The sequence below is a fragment of the Micromesistius poutassou genome (genome assembly GCF_964030765.1).
Source record: "Micromesistius poutassou genome assembly, chromosome: 17".
Taxonomy (NCBI): Eukaryota; Metazoa; Chordata; class Actinopteri; order Gadiformes; family Gadidae; genus Micromesistius; species Micromesistius poutassou.
Window position 1 is genome coordinate 3401817 of NC_140287.1, and position 11173 is coordinate 3412989.

At 45.1% G+C, this 11173-nt stretch overlaps 1 protein-coding gene across 1 annotated transcript; it reads right to left on the bottom strand.

Annotated features, from left to right (window-relative positions):
• Positions 1–1855: 1855 nt before the first annotated feature.
• hhipl1 (HHIP-like 1) lies at positions 1856–10926 on the bottom strand. The gene is made up of 9 exons (XM_084482491.1): positions 10383–10926; positions 9524–10170; positions 9075–9218; positions 7938–8266; positions 7152–7278; positions 6228–6373; positions 5646–5727; positions 4847–4929; positions 1856–3196 (listed from the first exon to the last, which is right to left on the bottom strand). Exons 1-9 carry the CDS (start codon positions 10665–10667, stop codon positions 2613–2615), a joined length of 2427 nt encoding a protein of 808 aa, XP_084338617.1. The 5' UTR covers positions 10668–10926; the 3' UTR covers positions 1856–2612.
• Positions 10927–11173: the final 247 nt, after the last annotated feature.

Consider the following 11173-nt stretch of genomic DNA (forward strand, 5'->3'; position numbering starts at 1 on the left):
AAGCCTTCCTTGAAGAAAGGAATCGTATACTGTGAATGGGTCATTTCACATCGTTAGTATATTCTTCCAGGCCACCCATCATAATATAAGCCTACGGTATACACATGATCGGCTGCACGGAACCAACACAACCAGGCGGCTGCAACATCAACGCCACCTAGCGGCGGTGCAGAGCACATATTGCTCAAATCTAGACGTCCATCTACCACAGTCATTTGATTCAATTCGTGAAAAAAAAGCTGCAGTATGGTTATAGAGATGCAAATGAATGTTACTTACATGAGTGAACTCATTAATAAAATATTATGTTGATATGTTGACATTTGTCATATATATATATATATATATATATATATATATATATATATATATATATATATATATCTCATATGCCATAGTTTAGTTTAGTTTCCCATACTGCCTAAAGTGCCGGTCCAATTAAAATTATTAAAATTATTAACATTTTAAGATAACGAGCAGGAGTACAAAACGTTATGTTGTCAAAATCAAACACTGCCAAACATCACAAATATTCATCTCATCACGCAGGTTCAGCATGATTGTGCATTATTAGACAGCTTTCCAAAAGGGTTAGTAACACGTAATTAACATTTTTAATTATCATTATTGTAGCCTAATAAAGATTTATGTGGTTATGTCTTTTTTCATGTCGAATTACTGTGGCCCTTTCAAAGTATTTGATATCGATCATTTTATTGTATTTTTCACTAAATCTTTCAATTAAATGCCTCAATGTCAGCTAAATGTCAGCTATATCGTTTGGGCATTCTGGAGTTGTAGCTTGGCATCAGTTCCTGTGATTTGATGTTTTGCATACAAATGACTATAATCCTAAGAAACCTAAACAGAATTAAGGCAGTTTTGTCAGGAGGAAAATATAAGGAATGGTTTGATGGCTTTATAATTTCCTCGACCGCACAGCTAGTTGCATTATTTCAAACATATTCATTACTCTCAATAGGAGAAACCCATGTATGACCAGGTCCCATCAAGGATCAAACTCACGACCCCAGGTTTACAAGACCAGTGCTCTTAGCACTGAGCTATGGAACCTATTAGTGTGCTTTTACGAATATGTCTCTCAATTTGGCTTAAAATTCATATTAAGCCAAAGCAATTGTTTTCAATTCAGTCATTTGATTGCTTTCAATAGGGAGAGAGACACCGCTGGCAAGTGTGCATGACACAACCCAGGCCAAGTAAAAACATACTTCTAACCTATGCCTCAATCTAACCATCTGTAGTACCTAAACCTAACCTTCTCTAACCTAATACCTTGACCTAACAATCTATAATACTTGAAGCTAACAGTCTCTTACCTCATACCTCAATTTAACCATCCTAAACCTAACCTTCTCTAACCTAAAACCACAACTTATCATCTGTAATACTTAAACCTGACAATCTCTTACCTAATACCTCAACATAACCATCTGTAGTACCTAAACCAAACCTTCTCTAACCAAATACCTAAACTTAATAATCCCTAATACCTTAACATAAACATCTGTAACCTCATTTCTAAACTTAACCATCTCCAACCAAAAGTATCTGTAACCTAATGCCTAAACTTAACCACCTATAACTTAATACCTTTACCATTTCCAACCTTAACCCTAAGCTTCACAATAAGAATACAACCTAATATCTAACCTAATACCAAAATATGTTTAAGCTCTGCTAATACCTTAACTTAACCATCCCCAGTTTAATAACTACATTTCACCATGTCTAACTTAATGAGTAAACTTAACCACCTCTAACCTAATACATCAACTCAAACCATCCATGCTGTCCGTGTAGTCCCTCCTTACAGAAGACCATCAAATGAATGAATAATTAATTATTTAATACATCAGTGAGAGAATAATGAGCAATAGTTCAAAGCTCTGTAAATGAAGAGTGATGACTCATATTTATTACAGGTAAAAATGGTTGGCTGCAACAATGTGAGTTGACCATTGTACATACATTAATTATTGTACACTGTACATTCAATGCTTCAATTAATATAATCATGAAATGATACATTCAAGTGACACAATGGCAATGGTTTATGCAACAAGTTAAAATCTTTAATTTCTGCAGTGAAACCCAATTTACTGCTACCTCAGTTATAGAAGTAGGCCTAAAATAAAAAATAAATTGCACAGGTTTTTGTTAGGGCAACAAAAGTAGTGAGGAGTTGAAAGTACACTTACACAAAGTACCGTAAACTCTCCACTTCCACAACAAATTCATAGTACCAGGAAGCCTACCACACTCCGTAGTACCTTCAACTCTTCTACACTCCATAGTACCTCAAACTCTACTACACTAAACAGTACCTCAAACTCTACTACATTCCATTGTACCTAATACTCTACTACACTACATAGTACCTTCTACCTTACTTCACTCCATGGTACCTCAAACGTACCTCATACACTCCCAAAACAGATCCTCAACCTCGGCACCTCAGCGTCCCTTCAACTCCACTCCACTCCGCAGTGCCTCAAACTCGACTCTCCCGCAACAGATTCATAACACCTCATGCCCCCCACGCTTCAAACCGCACATCATCTCCACACGTCATCGTGTCCCAGCGTCCTCTACAGCCCCGATTCGACCGGGTTCCCGCACACCACGCCGGCGTCCTCGTGGTGGTCACAGTTGTGCGCCCCCAGCCCTGCGTGCCTGCAGTCCAGCAGGCTGGCCTCCGTGCCGGTGCACTGCACGTCGTCCAGCAGTATGCGCAGGCTCCAGCCCTGGCCGAACTCCGAGTGCTTGGCCGCCTTCAGGGCGTCGCGGAAGCCCAGCTGTCGGCACACCACCTCGGCGTTCCTGCCCGTCCACAGGTCGTCGCACACCGTGCCCCACTCGCCGCCGGCGTAGACCTCCACGCGGCCGCGGTCGCCCAGCTCGTGCCCGTCCCCCGCCAGCCTCACCGCCCCGTCGGCCGGGAGCGGGGGCGGGGGCGGGGGCGCCGTCGCCGCCCGGTGCTTGGCCTTCCTGCGACGGCCTTTCCGCTTGTTGGGCCTGGGCGGACGGGTGGACGTGGCGGCGGCGGTGGTGGTGGTGGTGGTGGGCGTGGTGAGTTCTGGCTGTCCCAGGTCGTCGATGAGCTCCTGGAGCCAGTCTATGCCGGGGTCGAGCTCAGCCTGGCCGTGGCCCGGGAGCTCCAGGCCCGTGAGGGCTGCAGGGCAGGGAGATAAGAAGGCTCTTTAAGGATAAGAATGGGGAGGGTTTCTTGCGCTAAAAAGACTGCATTTCCCGTAAGAAACAATGATTCTTCTTGCAATAAGCTGCTCAGAATGTTGTTATGTTATTAATCACTACTATTAACCTGGTCAGTTGTGCCCTGAGGCCAAAGTCATTTTAATAGAATATTAGTAGCAGTGAAAAATAACATCCTCGATCCTATAGCAGGGGTGGGAAACCTTCATTCACAACCGTTACTTAAAAGAAAACAACTTAAACAACTTACTTTCAGTTGTTCAAAGAACAGCCGAAGAAGAGCTATTTAGATAAATATAAATATTTACTATTTATATTGATATCTTTTTTATATATTATTTTTGGAGATAGTTAATAGCAAATTAGTCATGACCATTTAGCCTGGACAGAGTGAAGCTTTTCAGGAGACGTCTAGTTGTAGTGCAGTCATTCTGCACCATCCAGCTATGAAGCGTGGGACGTCCAGCCGGATATCTTGCTAGAATGACTGCACATCGTTCTTATACATCAATGCTGACTATGTGGTGTCTAGTTTGGCAATGTTTAGGCATTGTTAGTAACAAAGACATATTAAGAGAAATAAGAAAATGTTCCCAATCTATAAAAAAAAAAAAGGTATACGCTTCAACTAGGCTTCCCTTGATCTGACAATATATTCCAGAGACACTTTTCCTTTGTGGGTTTAACTGCGTATTTTACGCATGGGATTAATGTCCAGCTATATAAAGCTATATAGAACTATAGCAAGGAGACTAAGACTATAAATGTTGTACTACCATGGATACATGAGTACTACAGAACACTGGGGGGAAAGCAGACCACATGCTAAAATGGTTTGACTTGGGGAAGCAATTCACCCCCATACCCCCCCCCCCCCCCACCGCCCCCCTTAAGCTTGCCAAAGCGGTGTATTTACAAACGGTCCTCATGGTTTCCTCTTGATTTTCCGCCAATCTTTTTTCCTGAGTTCTCATGCAACGCCATTCAGTGTGTGTGTGTGTGTGTGTGTGTGTGTGTGTGTGTGTGTGTGTGTGTGTGTGTGTGTGTGTTTATGCTCACCTTGTCGAGAACTGCCATCAATTTGATTTGAAAGTTTGTTATGAGAGAGCGCTTTGAATATTATTTGGTATTTAATAGCTTTTGTTTACGATTATTAAAATATATGCAAATTTTGTTATTTTTCTTGTAGTGTTTTAAAGATATATTAAGACATCCATATGACGAATGCTCACATTTTTTATGAAAAATCTCTTTGGACACATGGAAGACCAAGGGGAGGGGCTAAAGAGCATGTTGCTCATGCAGCTTCCTGACCCCTGTCCTATAAAGCTGGTTACTCCATACACATATGAAGAACCCTACCCTGTGTTGTGCGAATGTCAGAAGAATGTCAGAAGAAAAATCTAGTCTTACTCGTTTAACTCGAGCAAACCTTTTCCCAGCAAACCTTTCCGAAATTGTGTCAATGGGGCCGTGCGTCAACAAAGTGGGCAGGACTACCCAGCTATATAGAATTTGATGTGAACTAAAGTAGAGCACAATGACCCCCCATTGGGTGAGCTGCTGAGGATAGTTATTGGCTCATATCGCATCATATGTGTGGACTCACTTTCCTGCGGTTGGAACTCGACGAGCTTGCTCTTAACTCGGACAGGAAGGGGGTCGTAGTGGCACTGTCCAGGGGCAGCTCGTCTGAAAAAGAAAAACACACACAAAAACAGACAATGACCACGTTTGTTTAAAAACAGAAGAAACCTAGACCTCTAATATATTCCTACTTCATCTAGTGGATGCATAAATAAAGTCCTCCCGCTTTGACGTTTGTTTGTTTTAACCGAGGGGCATGAATAGTTAGGATTAGGGATGATGGCTGGGAAACAAATCAGGAGGCATAACCAGGGTAATGCTGTAGGCTGAGGCTTGAATTCAAAAGCTCTGCAAATACAGGGGAGACACAGCGAGTGAGAAAAGCAAAGAGAGAGCGAGAGAAAGAGAAGGAGAAAGAGAGTGAGAGAGAGAGAGCTGTCAAATTCAGTGTCAGTGAAAGAGATTTATACCACCAGAGCTGCTGCGTGTCTCGCTTGCCACATTTCTTGCACGTATGTCATGCACACATGCACCCACATGCGGACACAGAAACTTCCATGTACACACACTGAACTCATTCCCGAAAAATCGGCAAGGATTCCAAAAATCACACCTTTAAATAAAACAAACGGGACCAAAATGTGCAAAATGTGCAAAACAAATCTTCTTTTCGAATGGTTGTCATGTGACTCAAACAGCCTTGCTTAGTTATTACTAACAGATGTGTGCTCTGAAATCGTTAAGCAAAGCAAAGATGGGTTGCTATTGTTTACACAGTGATACTAGGAGATAGGAGTGTGCCACTGAAAAACACTACGCACCTAGAGGGATCCACAACCTTGTACACAACACCCGAACGCGCCGTAGCGCTCGGGATTTCCGTGGACATGAAATACAGCTCGCCTGGGTAGAAAAAAAACAACCAAGCAAACATTCATGAAAAATTATTTGACAATGACAACACAACACACAATCTAAAAATAAATAAGGGCAACCATAATAAAACCAATTCATGTTTATTCTAATTCATGAGATAACATCAACCTGTAAGAAAAACCAAATGGTTTCGGAATGCAGTGCTGGCAATGCCAAAACGAATTACAACGTAGCGTGAAATGACACCATATGACTTTCACCAAATGAAAAAACAATAGTATTTTAGGGCGGGAGAAAAGATAGGATCCCTTGTGTTCCAAGTGATTGAAAAAACGTTCAATGAAAAATTCATAAAGATGAAAACCCTTCCGCTCACAGCTCAATCTACCCCGTCCCTCCAAGTCACGGAGGTAAACAATCTCTGACGAGCCCTGACGTTGATGTGAGGGAAGACAGAGGAAGTGATGCCGAGCGTCTTTACCTCTTCAGTAACCGGGCGGATTAGGGCGGAGCGGCCGCTCTGTTACCTGCTTCGTCCTCGGCGAAGGAGATGATGTACTGGTGGTAGTTGTTAATGAGCCCGGGGAATGCGCAGGTCAGGCCCATGCCCATGCACACCTCGTGGTAGTCCCAGCCCCCCGTGTTCCTGTCCTCCTGCAGACTCATCAAGCGCCTGCACAGGGGTACAGTACAATTGTCATGGCAACCAGAGCCGTTGCTAAGCTTTTGGGGGCCCTCGATTGTTGGCTGGGGGGGGGGGGGCCGATGCGAAATAACAACGGTGGACCTGTTTGTAATTCATTTATATATTTTGAAAATTGTAACGTAATAATTATCAACCTTAATTTTGGGGGCCCCCCCCCAGGTACTTGGGGCCCTACGCACTCTGCGTACTCTGCGTAGGGGGAGCGGCGGCGCTGATGGCAACATACGTCATGGATACAGTGTCGGGGAAAGGCTCAGATCCATCCCTGACAAATGTAGGAACTTTTGAAAGGAAGAAAGTGTAATCCATTTCAGATGGATATTTGCACTGCCGAATCAGTGGGATTGGATGCTTTGTGCTTCAGTGATAAGGAGTGATACAAGGGCAATACAACAGATTGTAGGCAGATGTTGGACATTGCTGGATCACTTGTAAAGGCAAAAACAATATACTCAAACAGCTGAATAATGACATCAGTATTGGCAGGTGTGTTCTTTTTTATAAATATGATTATTATACAAACCAAGAATTTAGATATCGGTCCAACCATAATATTTACATATTTCTAAGTCTGTCTCTGTCTCTGTCTCTCTATTACTGTAGCATGTGGGAGCCACTTGGGTGGGGTTGTGGATTTCATGAAAAAGTAAATAGCTTTTCTGCAACTCTACTTTGAATCAAAGATTTTGAAGTTATCCATATCTTTGAAAATGTAAAGAAAAATAGAAGATAATTGAAACCTTACCCACTCATGAAATCCCCAAACATGTATATCCCGTTCAGGTTGGGGTATTCACATCCGCGGTAGACGTAGCCTCCAGTGACAGACTTGCCCATCTTGTGAGGGTACGCATAAATAGGAAGAACGTCGTCTGGGGAGAGTCACAAGGAGAAAGTACTATTACACTGTTATTACAATCTGTTCTTCTTATTACAGTCGGTTGTTATCTTTACTATATGCTGCTGCTGTATCTGTATTTTTTTTATTCATTGTAAATAACATTGATTAAAAATATATAGATATATCTGAGATAATTGGACAGTTTGGTCTGTTTTCGCTTGCTGTTCTAGAATTTATGAACAGGCGGCCTTAGTGGGGAAAACAAATGATAGAAACAACAATTAAACAATACATTAATAAGTGCCTTTTTGCACCTTTAGCTGCTGCAGTTTTGTTTCCATTGCAACACATTGTCCATTGTTCATGTCTGTTTACATATCAGGTGGACGGTGCTGACCTCAAGCTCGGACACCAACCTGAACCGCACACACATCACAATATATTGTACTCAGGGTTCTAGTTTCATACCCACAAAATAACACACAAGAGCCCACACACAAACCTGCAAATCCTCATCGACAATATAAACACAATAACATATCAGTTACAAATCCGCAGCGGACTAAACTTTGGAGCCCTGTTTTCAAATTCCTAATAATAAACACGACGAAATTGAAACGGAAAGAATCGCAAACCGACATTAAAGCATCGCTTCGCACACAACCAGAAAAACCACCGGCGCACACGCACCTAGCGAGCTGTTGGCACACAGCTTCTTGTCGTAGCAGGAGAAGCCCTCCCTGGCCCTCCAGCCGTAGTTGCGGCCCTTCTCGATGATGTCGATCTCCTCAAACTTGTTCTGGCCCACGTCTCCGCAGAAGATGCGTCCTTTGCCCTGCCGCGTGCGCGGGTCGCCGCGGTCCACCGAGCAGCGCCACATGTTGCGCACGCCGTACGCGTACACCTCGGGCCGGGCGTCCCGCTGCCGGGCGAAGGGGTTGTCCGGGGGGATGCGGTAGAGGGGACCCCTCTCGTTGTCGTCCACGTCGATGCGGAGCACTTTGCCCAGCAGCGCTGACCTGTTGGGAGAAGCACACGGTGGGGATGTGTGCAATCATTTGTAGGTCGAAGAAGGTTTATCGTCGATCGTGTCTACCTCAGCTGTTGATCGTGATTTGTATTTGCATCTTCAATTTTACTACTCTTACTGTGTGTGTACTACGTTGCAATGGACATTTCCAAGACACTGTGCCCACTTAGTGGTTATCTATAGTAGGTATTGCACTGTTTATACCGTGCTTATTGCCCTTGAGCGGAACTGAGACGGCCTCGGCTGATTCAGACACAGCAATACCACAAGCTACATCCTGAGATGGCTGAATCTATCCCTAGCTGGGCCCTCCAGGACGTTTCCCTGCTCTAACACTGGAGTGGGTCAAATGTTGGGGGCCCACTATACAACGCTTCAACCTTTGGATGCTTGTCGTGTTGTGTGAACTCTCTGCAGAGACTACTCTTACTACAATAAACTCTATACGTTTATTCTGAGTTGTGTTGTCAATACAGTTCAAAGAATTTCCACCACAACATACGTAGACATATTTTTCTCTATGGTTTTTGTATTTTTATGCCACCAAAATGTTATTTTAATTACCAATTTATTTTTATTTTTAATTTAAGTATCTTATCTTACTAATTAATTGAATGTAACTTCATAGGGAGCGCAATTAAAATAATCTGGTGTAGTTTCTATAGCTTTTTATACATTTTTTCTACTCTTACTCTTATTTTCTTACTCTCACCACCATGAATGTTCCAACTGTTTGGGAACACATTTTGTTATCGTTATACTGTGGTTATAGAGCTGCCATTGGAGTGACTTCGTACTTGTTCTGTGCGTTGCCATATTTCCCAAAGGGGTCTCCGGCCATCCCCCCATCGCCGGTGAATATGTACAGGTAGCCGTCATCCCCAAACAGCACCTGTCCTCCGTTGTGATTGGACGCGGGCTCGTCAATCTCCAGCAGCACTCTGGACACATTGCGGGAGATGGCTTCATATCAACCCTGTAGCACCTAAAGATGCTATCAGCAGGTTTGCTCGACCGCTGGGGTTTTAACCACACTGTTTTGGATTGAGTTTCAGGTCATGCATTTGGCTCAATGACAGCCGGCAGTCAAACAAACGCATCAAGACCAGAATCAATTCAAACTAAATCAAAACAAAGCGGGCCGAGGCATTATTGCTGATTGCAGCTTTAACACAATGGTTTTCTGCAAGGGAAATCAGTCAGATGAAATACACTGGTCACCCCAACACACCCCTCCCTCCCTTACCTCTCCGAGCCATGGTCCACCAGGTTCATGTCGTGGGACGACACGCGGAACTCACTGATGCGGATCCTCTCGTCGAAGCCCACCTCCACCGAGTAGTACACGTACAGCTTCCCGTTGAACCTGTACTTGGGGTGAAAGGTCAGGCCCAGGAAGCCCCTCTCGTCCCCTTCCCACGAGGACGTGAGCACGGCCTTGGTGATGTTCAGGAAGGGCACCTCCAGCCTGGACCGGTCGGGGAGGTAGGTCCACACCAGGCCCAGCTGCTCGGCCACAAAGAAGCGGTGCGTGCCGTCGTTGGCGTGCACCATGGCCAGCGGGTTGCGCAGGCCGTTGGCCACCTCTTCCAGACACAGGTGGAGGCAGCCCTCCCCGTCAGACTGCACGCGGCCCAGGTTCTGACTCAGCTGGGGGTTGCTCAGGATATGTGGGTAGCAGTAGTCCCCGTCGCCCAGCTGCAGGTACTGGCACAGGAGGGCCTGGTCCGCCTTTACTTTGGCCAGGTGGGGGTCGTCGGAGATGAAGTCGAAAGTGGAGCCGCATTTCTTCCAGAACTGTGCACAGTAGTCCGGGCAAAGCCCTGGGATGGTGCGGACGGGAGTGCTGGCGTCCTCCGCGTCGAAGAGGTGTGCAGCATATGGTGAACATTCCTAAAGGATCGTTTTAGAATAGAAAACAGAATAGGAGAAGGTTGGGACGTGGCATGGGAGGAATGAGGACAAGCATTAGCTTTAATGCATGGCCTCAATTATATTGAATATTGACTTGTTGTTGGTGTAGAGCTGAGAACATGATTTCTTTAACACTGGGCCCTTAAAGTGGACAGTGGACAGGGATACGACCTTTGCCCATGCATGCCTACCTGGCAGAGCAACTCCTGGACATAGCTGGCGCAGTTAGCGTAGCCATGGTAATCAAAGTTTCCCATTATCCGGTAGAACTTGGTCAGGAGGTCTTGGTCTTTCTCATAGTTACAGCAGCCAAAGTCCTTGTACGTTGAGCAAAACTGGAGCTCTTGTTGCGGTCGAAAGGGAGGTTTAAAATCCAAACACTGTGGATGCAACCGTACAGGTGGGCAGCGTAAAGTCACTAAAAATAAGATGATCAATGGGGAATGCCCTCGGATATAACCATAATACCGCCGCATTATGGTGTGGTTCTGGAGAACGCACGGAGCTGTGCCCGCCTATGTCATGGAACCGAAGTTCTCCGGAAAAAAAGGCTTCCTCTCTCGCGACTGCCCTGCGTGCAAACTCAGTGCACTTTGCTCCTCTGGCTCCAATCATCCACTTTTTTGCCCGCAGTCCGTGCAGTCCGCTTGACGGTCAGATCGCACTCGGGATTCATCGCGGATGTCGTCACTGTCCCCGAGTTAGCCTGCTGCCATCCCTCGAGGACAGACCGTCATGCAGACCGAGCTCCGCGCAGCTTCAGCCGCTGATCTGAGCTTGGGGTTTGCGTTTCTGGGTTTGTCTGCAGGGCATGAAGTCATCCCCCCCCCCCACCACTCCCTCTCTCTCTCTCTCTCTCTCTCTCTCTCTCTCTTTCTCTCTCTCTCTCTCTCTCTCTCTCTCTCTCTCTCTCTCTCTCTCTCTCTCTCTCTCTCTCTCTCTCTCTCTCTCTCCTCCGCCTCGCTGTTCATGTTGAGGAGAT

What these genes read in the sequence shown, in the direction of transcription:
- hhipl1 (XM_084482491.1), bottom strand. Translation starts at nt 10,667, where the DNA reads ATGCGGCGGTATTATGGTTATATCCGAGGGCATTCCCCATTGATCATC. An exon ending in TATGGCAACGCACAGAACAA is followed by an intron (nt 8,267 to 9,074) that starts GTACGAAGTCAC and finishes TTCTCCCAACAG; the next exon opens with GTCAGCGCTGCTGGGCAAAG. An exon ending in CGAGTTCCAACCGCAGGAAA is followed by an intron (nt 3,197 to 4,846) that starts GTGAGTCCACAC and finishes CCTGCCCTGCAG; the next exon opens with CCCTCACGGGCCTGGAGCTC.